Below are 14514 nucleotides of genomic sequence, written 5' to 3' on the forward strand. Positions count from 1 at the left end.
CCATCACCCCATGACCCAAGTCACCTCTTCACCTCTGGGGCTGGATCAGGCCATTCCCTCCACTTGGAACACTCTCGCTCTTAAGACACAGCAAGTGGGGAAATGAGAGTCAGTGCATAGCCAGGGACAATCACGGCAATCGTGGCAGGCATGGGAGAGAGCCAGGACTAAAACCTCAAGTGCCATATGGAAAATTCAGAATCAGGCAGAGGCTGTGCAGGGTCCCAGCCCCCGCCTCTTTCCTCCTTGGCATTCCAGTTCCATCCTGGTCTGGTGGCCTGAGCTCATCATCAAGAAACCTTTTTTTTGGGGGGGAGGGGGAACAAGGTTCTAAACTCAGGGGCACTCAACGGATGAGCCACACCACCAGCCCTATTTGGTATTTTATTTAGAGACAGGGTCTCACTGAATTGCTAAGTGCCTCTGATTGCTATTGCTGAGGCTGGCTTTGAACTCATGATCCTCCTGTGTCATCTCCTGAGCTACAGGTGGGCACCACTGCACCTGGCACAGAACCCTGTCTGATGGATGAGCTAACAGATGGGAATTAGGTCTGGGTCTGGCAGGAATTTGCCCGTGGTTGCATGGTAGTGGAAGGTACCATGCCACCCCTACTCCATATAGGGGCTTGGGCCGGGAGCCAGGAAGACAGCGGCAGGAAGGGGAAGCCCAGCCTGGCACCCCATCCGGGCAGCCAGTGGGACATAGGCAAAATTGAGTGTGTGTCTAGGCAAATGTCTACCTGGCTCAGCTCAAGATGACCTGCCTGTCTGTCCCATCCCCCTAGGTCCCACTGTACTCACTGTCACCCCACTCTCAGGACCCTTTGAGGACCCCGGTGACAGTATGGAATGGTCTTCAGGCATGTTTCTGTCCCTCCTCCCTTATCATGGCTCAAGTTGCTTCTGCCTTTACCATTCTGTCTGGCAGACCCCAGTGCCACGTCTCCAGCTGAGATCTGGGTCTACTGAGTCCTGCCCCCAATTCTGGCTCCAGCCTGGCCTGGAGGGCACTGGCGGGGGGGGGGGGAGGAAACAAGGTCCTAGTGTCCTAGGGCGTGGACATCCTTTGCTCTTGGACCCAAGCCATTAGTAACCAGATCTTCCTGGGTGTGAGGGTGCCTGGGAAGGGGGTGGCCCCCTGCCAGACCCAGAAGGGGTGGGGTAAAGGGTGCTCATACTCACCTCACTCCTCCTCAGTGGGACATCAGTGTCTGTGGGGACATAGCTTCTTGGCAGCTCCAGGGCCTCCAGGTAAGACCTGGGGGCACAGGTAAGGGAGGCAGAATAGGGGTGCCGGAGTGAGTTGGCTGGCCTGGGACACAGGTCAGTGGCATAGGTGGGTAGAGTGGCTTCTGGAAGAATGGGGGCCATGAAATTAGGACTGGAGATAAAGGGTGCCAAAGCCTCTCCTTGCTCTTGGAGGGTGTCCCTCCCTGCTGTACCTGGCTAGGCCCAGGCCTTATCCCTCACCCAGGAGTGGGAAGGGGATGGAGGCAGAAGCCATGGGTGTTGCAGACAGGAGATGGGCAGTTAAGCAGTGGGAGGTATGCTGGTCAGGAGGATTGGATGATCCTGGGATCACTGGGGCCGGGGAGGGGCTATGGAGGGTGTTTCTCCATCCCCTCTCCTTAGAAAATATCCCCGACTGGAAAGGGGAGCAGACTGGGGAAGGGGTATGTTCAAGCAGAAGAAACTGGATAGGGTTCAGAGGTAGAAGAGGGACAGGAGATCAGCTGGGGTGCTCTCTGGGTCTGAATCCTACTGCAGAGTTCCCTATCTCTGGGTTCCAGCAATTAACTCCCCAGAAGAGGAGGCTCTGATACTCCAGAGCAGGTACTGTCCGTCTTGGTAGGGTGACACAGAAGCTAGGCTCCTTGGTGGGAGAGGCATCCAAAACTTCCCATGGACTCCCGCGTGTAACTCCTGTGACTCAGGAGGTTGAAGCAGGAAGATCACAAGCGCAAGGCCAGCCTCAACTTAGTGAGACCTTGTCTCAAAATAAAAAAAGAACTGGGGATGTAGCTCAGTGGTAGAATGTCCACAGATTCAATCCCTAGTACGTTTAAGGAAGAAAGAAAGAAAGAGGGGAGATAGATAGATGGATAGATAGATAGATAGACAGATAGATAGATAGCAAGCAAGCGAGACAGCTTGTTTCTACTGGCCCCTAGCAAGGGGTGTGCAGTATGAAGCTTTTCCAGCCCCCTCCTGTGACTGGAGCAGGGCAGGGGAGGGGCAGGGAGGTGAAATGAAAGCAGGAATGATTGGGAACCGCTGTTGGCTGCAGAAAAGACAAGAGGGTCTGGGAAGGACCCTCTACCCAAAGCCCCAAATCCTCCACACACCCCACACCCAGTGAAGGCCTGTGATCAGGTTTCTGTGTGGGACCATTGCAGGGGGACAGTTCTCTTTTTGGTTCTTTAGACTCACCACTCAGTCTGATGAAGTGGGAGCAGGGACCAAACTGGGACAGGAGCTGGGTTGGGGATGGGGTATGGCCGTAAATATCAACCTATCATCCTTATGCTCCATCCTCCTGCACTCAGAGCTCCCCATACGACCATCTGAATCATAACCTCGCTATCCTCACCACCCTCCTGTGACTCTTCTGTCACGGCAGCCAGGTCCCACACCACATTCCCACCCTTACCATCACCAGCCTCACCTGAGACTCTTCCTCAATGTGTTTTCTGGCCCATACATCCTCAGGCGGTGGGCCAGACAACAGTGTCCCCTTTCAAGAGCCTGCGGCCCAACAGCACAAGACCTGAGGGCATTTTCGAGTCTGTGCCAGACTCTGGGGCCTTGGGAGCCTGCAGGTGCCTTCAGCATGGGCGAGCAGTGTCTTCCAGCTGCTGCGACTCTCCTGGCTGGTAAGGGGGTAGGGACAAGGCAGGCTAGACTATAAGGCCCTTGTCCCTACCCACTCACTTGGGGGGGGGTGGCAGGGGTGAGCCCCGCTAGCTCCCACATCAGGGCTGACCTTCCTTGTTCTTGTATGAGTCTACCTTGGCCAGCCAAGAGGATGCCAGGGAAGGGCCAGAGCCCAAGTCCCTAGTTCCCAGGCTTGGGGCTTCCTGAGAGCACTAGGGTTACCACCTGAAGGAACCTGGTGCAGGGTAGGCCAGCATGGGGTTCAGTGCACACTTGTAGATAGGTGAGGGATTAATCCCCAGAGTTCAGAGGTGACCCCACATATGCATCCCTCCTGTCCAGTCCCCAAGAACCATTCTGAGTGCTGGGAATGTGGTCAGGCCTGAGCCTCGGCCATGATGAAATGGGCAGCACTTCCAGCACCCTTGGGATGGGCCCCAGGAGTCATTTAAACAGATCAGCCAGAGCCCCAGGCCTCAGATCCCGTGGAGCACTTGGGGCCCAGGGACCTTCCCTTAGGGAGGGACCCTGCTATGGGGTGAAGTTGGGATGGGACGCAGAGAGAGGGACCCTTCGGGTGAGTCCCTTAACCTCTAGAGTCCTTCCTGGGGGGCAGCAGGGCTGGCTGTCTGGTGGGCTAGCATCGGACATCTGGTGGGAGGTTATTTTCCTGGGGTAGCTTAGTGGTTTGGGGGCAAAGGTTAGCCAGGGTTTGGATCTCCCAGGCTCCTGAGGGAAGGGGAGGTCCCAGGGGCTGTGGGCCAGCCCTGCCCCCACAGTGTCCCAACAGGGCCTCTCCTGTTTTGCAGCTTTCATGGTGGTCTCGGCTTCTGTCCTGCCCCTTACTTCTGCTCACAAAGACTCTGGCCAGTCACCCTTGGCCCCTGGTGCATCTCCTCTGCAAGTCAGCAAGAGGGCACTTCTGGCACTAGACGTCCTGACAAAGACCTCTGATAACGTGGTTTCCCTCCTTGGTGGGGAATTGGAAGCACCTGGGAAAAGGGCAGAAGCCCTCTCTCAGGGGCCAGCTGGGGGCCACCAGGCTCCTGGAAACTTGTCCTTGGATTCCTCCTCACACCAGCTGACCCCCTTGGGAAAAACTGAGGTCTCAGGCAAGGCCACACCTGGCCCAGCATCATCATCACTGACTGAGTCCCAGTCAGAATCCTTAGTGACTGAACCTGCAGACACCATGTTGGCCCCTGGAACTCGGAAGATTACTGCCATGTTACAGTCATGGGCTTCTCCTGTCCGTGGGACTGGGAAGAACTTCAAGATCCCTGGATCGTCTGTGACAGTCCAGGCTCCTGCCTCTGCAACCCTGGGGGCATCTGCCACCCCTAGACTAACTCAGGTGCCAGCCAGAGCACCCCTGGTCCCCACCACTCCTACACCCCCACGACCACCAGCCTGGCTCTCGGTCAGGCACACCCCCATTCCCAGTGTCCAGATGCCATCTGTCTCAACAGCAGGTTTCTTCAAGCCAGAAGCCTCCCCGTCTCTGACATTGGCACCAAGGGGCCCAGGGAAGGTGGTGTCCTTGGTGTCCTTGGTGTCCCCAGGCCGACTTGAGTCTGCTGAGTCAATGGCTAACACACAGCCAGACACAGAGTCCCTTGCGCCTGCAGTTCCAGGGTTGTCAGGGCTGGACACCATCTCCCCTGCCCTTGTAGCAGGCTCAAGACCACCCCAAGCTGCTGTGGCTTCTGGCCTGGGGCCCAGTGGTCCCCTGGGGCCATTGCCCTCAGTATTGCCATTCTTCTCCCCACAGCCCTCAGCAGCACTGCCCCTGTCTCCCTCCCCATCAGCCATATCTTTGTCACTGTCACCTTCCCTGTCACCATTACCACCACCACCATCCCCAGTCCTGGCCCCAGTTTCCTCCCTCACCACCAGAGCCAGAAGTCCTCCTCCGCGCTTGGAGTCTGCGCCAGTGCCTTCGACCCCAGATTCTCCCCTCACACCTGCCCTGCTACCCGCGACAGTTCCACAGCCAGCCACGCCTCAAGGGACAGTTCGGCCTGGGTGGAGAGTTTCTGCCAGCCCAGCCCCCACGACCACCCTCTCCGTCCCATCTTCCTCCAGGCTTCCCTCCGCTGCCCCTAGCGCTGGCTCCCCCAGGGTCCCTGCAGGTGCTGATCCCACCCAGCCTTACGACTTGCCTCACTCTGGCCAGGCTGTCTCTTTGCAGGACTCAACATCCTCGGCCCCAGAACCCAGTTACCTAACCCACTACGTGACCTTCAAGATCTCCAGTGAAGTCTTCTCAGTTTCACAGTGGAACCCTGTGGCCCTGGAGCATCAGCTGCTCAATGAGCACGTCCGCCACGAGGTGAGGCCACTGCCATATGCCGGGCAGAGGGGCGCGGAGGGGCGCGGAGGGGCGCGGAGGGGCGCGGAGGGGCGCGGAGCTGTGTCCAGAGCACAAGCTCCCTGGGCGCAGCTGGGCGCAGAGCTGAGCTGGGAATGCTCCATAAATCAATGAGCACCACCCTTGTGCTTCTTGGGGTGCAGGAGAGACATGTGGAGTAAGCAGTGGGCAGGAAGGGGGAGCCCAGGCAGAAATACCTCTGGGGAGTAAATGCAGGGAGAAAACATCCTCAGTGCAGAGACCCTGCCACGGGAAATCAGAGGAGGCTTTGTTGTTGTTGTTGTTGTTGTTGTTTGGGTATGGGGATTAGCTGAGAGGCACTCACCCACTGAGCTGCATCCTCAGCCTTATTTTATATTTTATTTAGAGACAGGATCTCACTGAGTTGCTTAGCGCCTTGCTTTTCTGAGGCTGGCTTTGAACTCACGATCCTCCTGTCTCAGCCTCCCAGCCGCTGGGATTACAAGCGTGCACTGCCGCACTCTGCTGGCTGACTATTTTTTTTTTATTTTAAATATATAATGTTATTGTATTTATTTCATACTTTTATTTTATTTATTTATTGTATGTGGTGCTAAGGATAGAACCCAATGCCTCACACATGCTAGGCAAGTGCTCTACCACTGAGCTAGAAATGCAGGTCTGGCTGACTTTTTTCTTAGCCCAAAGCCTCATCAGAGACCTGTGGGCCCTCACACCCTGGCAAAGAAGGCACAGTTTCTGGACCCCAAACCAAATCCACCTGCCAGATTCTGGAACCACAGGCATGAAGGTGCCTTGGTAGAGAGTGCCAGTTCTTGCCTGTCATCTAGGAGGAACTCTGAGTGTCCACTAGTTCACTGGTTCATGCCTCCATTCAACTAATTCATCTCTTCATATAACTCCTCGGGTGCTTACTATACTGAGTGCACCGTGGTCCTACCCTCAGGGAGCCTCCAGTCTGCAGGGGGAAAAAGACAGAGGAATGCTTACAATCACGATAAGCTACGTGAAGAACAGACAGGCTAAGCAGATGGCCAGGGTCAAAGGGTTGCCCAGAGAAAACTTTCTGAGAGGGGGAAAATTTTTGAGAGTAGGGGCTATCCCAGGGATTGAACCCAGCAGTCTTAACCCTTGAGTCACATCCCTCTCCCTTTTAAAATAATTTTTATTTAGATACAGTCTTGATGAGTTGCTTAGGGCCTCACTGAGTTGCATAGGGCATCGCTAAGTTGTTGAGGCTGGCTTTGAACTTGTGATCCCCCGGCCTCAGCCTCCTGAGCCACTGGGTTTACAGGTGTGCACCACTGCACCGGGCTTCAGAGAGGAAAATTTTAAGGGGGGTAGAGATAAGGTAGTCAGATGAAACAGGGAGGGGCCTTGAAGGCAGAGGGAACAGTAAATGTGAGGACCTCCAGATGGACAGGTGGTCAGAGATGGCACGGGGGCTCCATGGAGAGTGACTTGGGGCAGGAGTGGAGACAGAACAGGAGAAGGAACTGTAATACAGGCCAGAGAGGCCTAGGTGACAGCTTTGCAGTGCAGAGCCCAGGATGATTGGATTGGAGAGGGATTTTTCAAGAAAACCAATAGCAGAGAGGGAAGAGCCCAGGGAGGCATTTGCAGCTCCCTGGACAGGTTTTAGAGGTGATGGGCAGGTCTCTGGCCACAGCCTAGGGCACAGCTTGGGCAGGGCCCAGCAGGGCAGGGGGTCAGTGAGGAAGCCCCTGCAGAGGCCAGGTCAGGGATGGTGGTGGTAGAGGGGAGGCTTGCCAGCCTCCACGGCTCTGTCTGTCCACAGCTGCAGTTCATCTACCGCAGGGCCTTCCCCAGCTTCCAGGGCGCCCGTATCCTGGAGTTCAGGTGAGTGCATGTGGCTCTCAGCCCCCCACCCAGCTGATCTGTGCCTTCCAGCCACAGGGCACTATTCCAGGCTACTCAGTCCCCCATCGCCCACTGTGTTCAGGAGCCACAGGGGCCAGGAAGAGACTCCACCTGTGGTTCTGCCCCTGGTTGTGCTGTGTGACCTCAGATGGCCACCTGTCCATTGGGAACCTGATTCCAGCTGCAGGGTTTGGACAGGAATGCTGGACATTGTCTGGGCACAGTGGGAAGGCAGGGCAGCAAGAACGAGTCCCTCATTCCCAGGGCAGAGTGTGCGAAGAGATGGCACTCCCCCAGGTGCTTTCTGATTCTGAGCATCCAGGGAAAGAGGACGCTGGGGTGATCGTGGCCAATTCAGCTGTGAACCAGTTGTGATTTCATGAGTGAGGCTGAGGAGGTCCAAGTCGTCACAGCCCCACTTTAGTGGGCTCAGGGGCACCTAGAATCCCCTACTCGAAGGAATTTAGAAGCTCGAATACTCTCAGTGATGGGGAGCTCACTATCTAGCCAGGCCAACGTCCCAGCTGGTCAGAAAGCTTTCCCACGGAATGAACTGGAGTCCCCTTTGACTCCCCTGCCCTGGGCCTGAGCAGAACTTTTATCTCCCCACCCTTGAGATGCACAGGTAATCAAGGGAAGGAGAAAAGTCATTCTGGATCTTGAGCCTGCTTGTTTCCAGGCCTTTCTCTAACAGCTTCTTCAGACCTCTGCTGAGGCCAGCTGTCTCCCTAGAACATGACCAGCTGGTTTATCCCACAGGCTTTCAGAAATTCCTCAGACGTGCTGGGAAAGGGGGCACACGCCTGTAATCCCAGTGACTCCTGAGGCTGAGGCAGGAGGATTGCAAGTTTGAGGTTGGCCTGGGAAACTTAGTGAGACCCTGTTTCAAAATTTAATAAAGGGCTAGAGGACAGAGCTTGGTGATCACGTGACCACCCTGGGTTCAATACCACCCTCCAAAACAAAAACCAAAAAACCTCAGACCTCCCTGTCTCCAGAACTCCCGCTCCTTATGATGAAGCCGAAGATAGTTTCCTCAGTGTCATTCAGACTAGCATCCTGAGAGCTCAAAGCCTGCTGCAGCCTAGCCGGGTAACCCTGCCCAGCCCGGGGCAGGATTCACAGTGCTCTCATGAAAGCCACTTTGCCGTGGTGTCCAGGTGAACTTGCTTTCACTGAGCACTTGCTTTGTGCTCTCCTGATGGGGTCATTCAGGCTTCACCACAGTCATCCGGAAAAGGGCTCATCATCCCCATTTGACTAAGGAGGACACTGAGGCCCAGAGGGGTGACAGGACCTGCTTCAAGTCATACAAGAAGACTTCTCTGTGCAACCAATGGCTTCCCCTATAGACATCCCTCCCTCGGGACACTGGTCCCTGTCACCTCCTGGGGGCCCAGTGAAGACCTGGCTCTGTCCACAGGCCTGGCTCTGGAGCTGTAAAGGCCTCCCTTGTGTTCGGGGGCTGGGCTGTGGGCCCCTCTGCCCGGGAAGTCCTCTGGATTTTGTACCGCCAAGTGAAGGCCTCCAGGGGCATGCTGGGGCACCTGTTCCTGGATGAGAGCAGCCTTGCTGCTTCCGGTGAGTCCTGCCTGTCCCCAGGCCTCTGTGCCAGGCCCACAGGGAGTGCCAGGAGGTGGTGGGAGAGGAGGCTCCCGGGGCCTCCCAGCTCCCCCTGTGGCTTGCAGGGTCCCCCCTCACCGACTTAGCTCTGGAGACCATCTGCATCAGTTTCACGGCCATGAAGCCCTTCCTGCCTGAGCTCGTCCTGCCTGGTTCTGCTCCCTTTGTCCTGCTGGAAGACCAGATCCTCCACCTGGTGAGGTGGCTCTCCCCCTGTGTCTGGGGGCTGGCGCGCTTACCCTGCCTTCCTCGAAAACAGAGGCAGCATCCAGCGTGGCCCTGTGGGGGGGGGGCAGGGTCGGGTGGGGTCGTGAGGAGGACACAGCTCTTCAGGGGAACATGTGACCAGGCTCTGTGACCAGATACCCCAGCCCAGGAGGCCTTGTGCAAGGAGGCTCTCAGATCCTGCCCCACCCCTCCTGGGTCTCAGGAGAGACAGCTCCTGGCCAGCTCTGGAGACCATCCGGACACTGACCTCCAGGACTCCCTGCAGGTGACCCCTGTGGTGTCGAGATTCTACAAGGAGCATCCCCAGGAAGGCCCCCTGCTCCTTTTCAGGTGGGTCAGGTCCCGTCCCTGCCCACCCAGCCTGCTCTGCCCCTCTCTTGGGGGCTTCTCTCTGGAGTAGCAGGGGCAGCTCCATCCCTGACCCAGAGCTGGGACATGGAAGCATTGAGTTGGGGGCCACCCAGGGGAGGACTCTGTGCTGGTAGCTCCCTCTAGCCTCACGGAGCTCTGCCCTTGGAGGTAGGAAGCTCCCTCCTGAGGGTGTGCACATGGGGGCTCAATGCCTGCTTCTAGACACCCATGCTGGCACAGAGCCCGTGACCCTGGCACTGTCCACTGTTCCTCCCTAGTAACAAAGACCAATGGGTGAGAGTGTCCATGGAGTACAGGTTCCAGAACTCTATCCCCACCCACCTTAGAGGCCTGGCCAATCACCTGGCTCACAGCATCATGGATCCCATCCTCCAGAAATCCAGCATTGTGGCCAATGGTGAGTCAGTGCAGCGTCCCTGTTGTCTCTGGTCAGCAGTGTCCTACCTCTTTAGGCCTCCTCATTCCCTTTCTGCAGATGGGCAGAACTTCCTTTCAACAGCAAAGTTCAAGTGCCAGGGCCGAGGGAGAAAGCAGACATGGAGCGTTGGGTGGGGGAACTGGATAGAGGCGAGAAACTCGGGTCAGTGAGACAAGATGGGCAATTCCTTCGTTGTCCAGGATCTCAATGGATCCTAAGTGACAGGATCTGGGGGTGTGGATGTAGCTCAATGAGAGAGCACTTGACGAGCATGCATGAGGACCTGGGTACCATCCCAGCACCACCAAAAACTAACGAGATCTGTCCCAAGTCAGGAGACAACTGCTCAGCTCAGCCCATCTGCAAGAAAGCCTAGTGTCCCCTTGAGCCCCTCCCATAGGGACATTTAGGCAGGCTTGTGCCATATAAAGAGATGGCCATTCATCACTCACACTGAGAGAGCTCTGGGTCCACTCCATGCACTCCAGCCACACAGACTGGAACTGCTCTTGTGAGGTTCCTCAGCCCAGAAAGTGCCGGTGCCTCTTGTGGCCTCTTGGGGGACATCAGTGCTTCTCCTTCCAGTCCTGCCCTTGAGTCCCTCCAGAGCAGTTATCAGGTGCCAGTGGACCCAGAGTGCAGACAGGTTGGCTTGGGACTCAGCTCTCCAGGGGCCAGAACCACTCCCCAGGGAGCCATCCTGCAGCATATGGGCAGCCTTCCTTTGCCAGTCTTCCCAACCTGCAGGACCCGTCACAGCCCATTATCAGACAGCAGAGCACCCCTGCCCTTGTGGAGAAGGCTGTGCTGCTGGTCTATCAGCCCCTCCACTGCCCCACCTGGGAGGTGCAAAAACTCTTTGCACTTCTCCCCCTGAGCAGGGACAGGTGAAAGAAAACCAGTCTCCTACTCTGCTTCTAGCGCCTCTCATTGGCCATCCCATGAGCTAGAGGGGTCACACTGTCCACCCCTGTGGTGAGGACACAGCCATAGACAACAGTGAGCTTGGTCATGCTCCTGTGAAACCTTATTTATGGATGTAGAAATGTGTGTATGTCACATAATTTTTATGTCATAAAATGCTCTACTTTTCCCACTACTTAAGAATGCAAAAGCTGTCCTAGTGTGAGAGCACACACCTGTGATCCCAACAATTTGGGAGTCTGAGTCAGGAGGATTGAAATTTTGAGACCAGCCTCAGCAACTTAGAAGGACCTAAGCAACTTGGTCAGATCCTGTCTCAAAATAAAAAAGGCGGGGGAGAGTAGCTCAATGGTTAAGCACTGTTGGGTTCAGTCCCCAGTACTGGGGGGGGGCACCCTTAGCTCATGGGCCACACAAAAGCAGGGAGCTTTGGCTCTTGAACTCAAGTTTGCAGTAGGATTTGGGCATGTGGCCTGAGGCAGAATGTGGGTCCTGTCCCAGGATTCCTAGGAGATGAGGCCCCTGATAAATGTCACCCACACTCCACCTTTTACTCTAGGGGAGAAGGCAGAGCTGGTGCTGTATGAGATGTGGCTGCAGATCCTAGGCCAACCCTTCACCAATGCTTTGAAGGACAAAACCAGCCCTGAGGCCCAGAAGCTTCGGCAGCAGCTAACGAGATGGGTGAAGTGGTGGGATGGAAGGAAGAAGGAAGAGGGAGGCAGGGGTGGGCGCTGGACCAGGCTTCAGCAGAGCTGTGACCCTCTTCCTCCTCTCCTGACCCTCAGCTGACCAGGGGGCTCAGGTCTCTGCAGAACTTTGGCCAAGTGGTGGTGGAGGAGTTCCAGTGAGTGCCTGGGCTCCGGGGTGGGAGCAGGAGGCTGGAAGAGAGGCCCTCCCCGAGTCATCCCAGGTTTCTCAGTGGCCTGAAGACTGTGGATCCTTCTTCTAGGCCAGAACCACTGACTGCCAAAGTAGGTGCCATCTTCTTTGGGGCCACACCAGCCCAGACCCTCATTCAGGACAGCATGCATCAGGCCCTGGACATCCTGCAGAAAGATGAGGGCCTCCGGGTAGAGATGGTCACCCTAGCCCTCGGTCAGTGCCTCCCTACTTCCTGCAGGCCTCTTCCCTCTGCCCATGTCCTCCATCCATCTGCCTTCTCCCATGGGCTCTCTGACTTGCTGCCCCAGCCTTCCTTTTTCTTCTTCTGGGTCTCAGCCCCCCCAGGCTCAGGCCCAGCCCTTCCTGCTCCCAGGAGTCCCCCAAGGGACTCCCTGCTCCAGCCCTTCTGTTCCTGCAGCACCTTTTAGGCCAGGCACCTGACCTGAGATTCTCTGTGGGCTTGACCTCGCCTTCCCAGGGCAGGGAGGATGGGGACCCGCCCAGCCCCTGCTTTCCTGCTCTCTACGGCAGGCACCCGCAGCTCCGGAGCCTCCCGTCAGCCTGGCACCCCCAGCTCTGCACTCCTCATCCTGAACCTCCTGCTTGTCACACTCATCCTTTTCCTGGTGAGTGTCTGGCTGGGCAGGGGCTCCTTCCTGGAGGGCAGACTGAACCTTTGGGCTCAGAGCTCACTTTCTAACTGAACCTAGGGTCCCCTCGTGTGCCAGATAGAGCTGGGTTTTCAGCCAGGGGCCTGGGCTTGACCCCATGACCCCACCCTTCTTTACAGCCCCAGGTGTTGAAGTAGAAGGCCCCTTTCACAGTGTCCAGCCTGGGGGACCAAAGCATGCATTAATAGTAGCTACACTGCAAGGCACAGAGGCCCTCTCAGCCAGGCAGGGGGAGCCCAGCTCCCTGAAAGCCCTGAGGTGCTTACACTGGGGATGGGACTGTCCTGAAGCCTGGCTCCCATGAGCAGTCCCCAGGCGCCGTTGCTGCAGTGCCTAGGTGGGGAGGTCAATGCACCAGCCATGCCCCTGCCCTATCCAGGCAGAGGCCCAGGGGTGGTCCAGCAGACTCCTCCAAAAAACCACTTGCCTCCAGTTCATTCCTAGATGCCAGGAACAGAACTTAGGGCCTCAGGAGGCCAGGAGAATCAATAGAGAAATGGAGATGTGAGGAGAGGGTCTTGCTTCCCTCCTCCCGAGGACCCCATCGGTGGCACCACAAGTCCCTGTAGAAGGCCCCAACTCAGCTTCCCTTGCCCTCCTGCCCGTCCTTCCCCTCTACGCAGGGCCAGGGCATGGAGGGCTTGTTAGCACAAAATGACCGAGCTGGGTGCAGACTTCACGGATCAGCAAAGCCTTTATTCAGCAACGGTGTCAGGCATCTGGTGGACGCACTTTCCTGATGAGAAATGAGCCACGGGCCAGAGGAGGACTCTGTGCTTATGTATGTTATCCTGAGAGGTAACTTAATTATTGACAGAGCGTGTCAGTTTGGGCACTCAGGAAACAGGTTGTGAGAATGTGACATTTGTTTTTACTGGGCAGTATTTTTACTTGGAGAAGATGGTGGGTCTGGGGTCAGCATTCAGTGCTTATCTCTCTCCCTTCAGGGTCCCATTTTCCTGTCACTGGGAAAGGATTTATTTGGGGAAGGATCAATACTTTGGCTTCCTCCAGGGACTGCCATTCTAGGCTGGCTGGATGTCCTGTCACTGGGAGAGGATCAGTGTTATCAGCATGTTGCCTTCTCCCTCACTCCCTCTTCCCAGGCCACATGAGTCTGGGATTGGTCATTTTCCATATCTTACAGGACTGCTGCCCTGTTCTGGGAGCCTCCAGTTCCTAATTCCAGGCCTTTCCCTCTCTTCTCACCAGGTGACTCCTCATGACATCCTCCCCTCACTGAAACCCAAACTCCAGGCCTCTCCCTGCTTCATCTTATCCAGGCTCCACAGACAATGCCTCAGCCCTGTGGAGAGCAGCCAGGGCTCCAGCATCTCCCAGAAACCCAGAGAGGAAAGCCCAGGGTCACACCACAAGAGGGCGTCTTCCCTCCTGGGACTCCCAAAGACTGGACTCTCAGGGCCTGGGCAGAGGTGGGGATGGGAAAGCAATCCCCTGTCACCTTGCTGGGAGGCCAGCTGAGCTTTAACCCCAGGCATCTCCTTGCCTCATCCCATGATGCATAAAGTCTGGGAAACATTTGCTTTTGATTCTGTGCTCTTGTGGGGCCAGGCACCTCCCACCTCTCCAAGCAGCAGGCGTCCTGCTAACTACAGACTTGGAAGTCAAGGGCACAAGCCTCTCTGGAGCACACACAGCTAGACCAGAAAAGCACAAGGATGTAGACTCAGTGATGGTGTCTATCTGCCAGGCCCGCAGCCACCTCTCACTCTACCAGGATAGGAACTGGGCTCATAGGAGGACTGGGAGCAGGTACTCACACAAACGGTGTAAACAGGGTTGTCCAGAAGAAGGAGCAAGGATCCAGTCCTATATGTACATGTCCCCAGTGTCCCTGGAGAGGGGGGCCATGTAGGCCAGGCCCTGAGGATTTCCCAGCACCTCAGGGAATGAAACATGGTGGGAACAGCAGCCCCGCTTGCCTCTCATAGCACTTTGCAGGTCACCTTCATTCACAGGAGGTGGGTCAGCATCTCAGCCAGGTGAGTGCAACACACTTGTAATTCCAGCAGCTTGGGAGGTTGAAGCAGGAAGATAGTGAGTTCAAAGCCAGTCTCAGCAACCTAGGGTCTCACTGAGTTGCTTAGGACCTTTCTGTCTCTAAATAAAATACAAAATGGGGCTGGGGATGTGGCTCAGTGTTTAAGTGCCCCTGGGTTCAATCCCTGGTACTGAGAAAGAAAAAAAAAAGCAGGAAAGTGGACAGGGCTGGAGGTATTCATATCTGCAAGAAGCTCGACTCATGTTTTTTGGGTATAGAAA

At 56.2% G+C, this 14514-nt stretch overlaps 1 protein-coding gene across 1 annotated transcript; it reads left to right on the forward strand.

The window, feature by feature from the left end:
- The first annotated feature begins 2832 nt into the window (after window positions 1-2832).
- LOC101977776 (taste receptor cell protein 1) lies at window positions 2833-13772 on the forward strand. The gene is made up of 14 exons (XM_078048951.1): window positions 2833-2875; window positions 3686-4230; window positions 5068-5208; window positions 7028-7089; window positions 8534-8691; window positions 8799-8929; window positions 9227-9291; window positions 9591-9730; window positions 11235-11359; window positions 11464-11522; window positions 11628-11773; window positions 12092-12186; window positions 12855-13012; window positions 13444-13772. The coding sequence occupies exons 1-13, from the start codon at window positions 2833-2835 to the stop codon at window positions 12969-12971; spliced, it is 1827 nt and encodes a 608-aa protein (XP_077905077.1). The 3' UTR covers window positions 12972-13012; window positions 13444-13772.
- The last annotated feature ends 742 nt before the right edge of the window (window positions 13773-14514 follow it).

This window comes from Ictidomys tridecemlineatus, chromosome 5 (assembly GCF_052094955.1).
Source record: "Ictidomys tridecemlineatus isolate mIctTri1 chromosome 5, mIctTri1.hap1, whole genome shotgun sequence".
In the NCBI taxonomy this organism is placed as follows: Eukaryota; Metazoa; Chordata; class Mammalia; order Rodentia; family Sciuridae; genus Ictidomys; species Ictidomys tridecemlineatus.

Coding starts and splice junctions, on each gene's coding strand:
- LOC101977776 (XM_078048951.1), top strand. CDS start 2,833: ATGGGCGAGCAGTGTCTTCCAGCTGCTGCGACTCTCCTGGCTG. Junction 2,876..3,685: donor TGCTGCGACTCTCCTGGCTG/GTAAGGGGGTAG, acceptor CCTGTTTTGCAG/CTTTCATGGTGGTCTCGGCT. Junction 9,292..9,590: donor GGCCCCCTGCTCCTTTTCAG/GTGGGTCAGGTC, acceptor GTTCCTCCCTAG/TAACAAAGACCAATGGGTGA.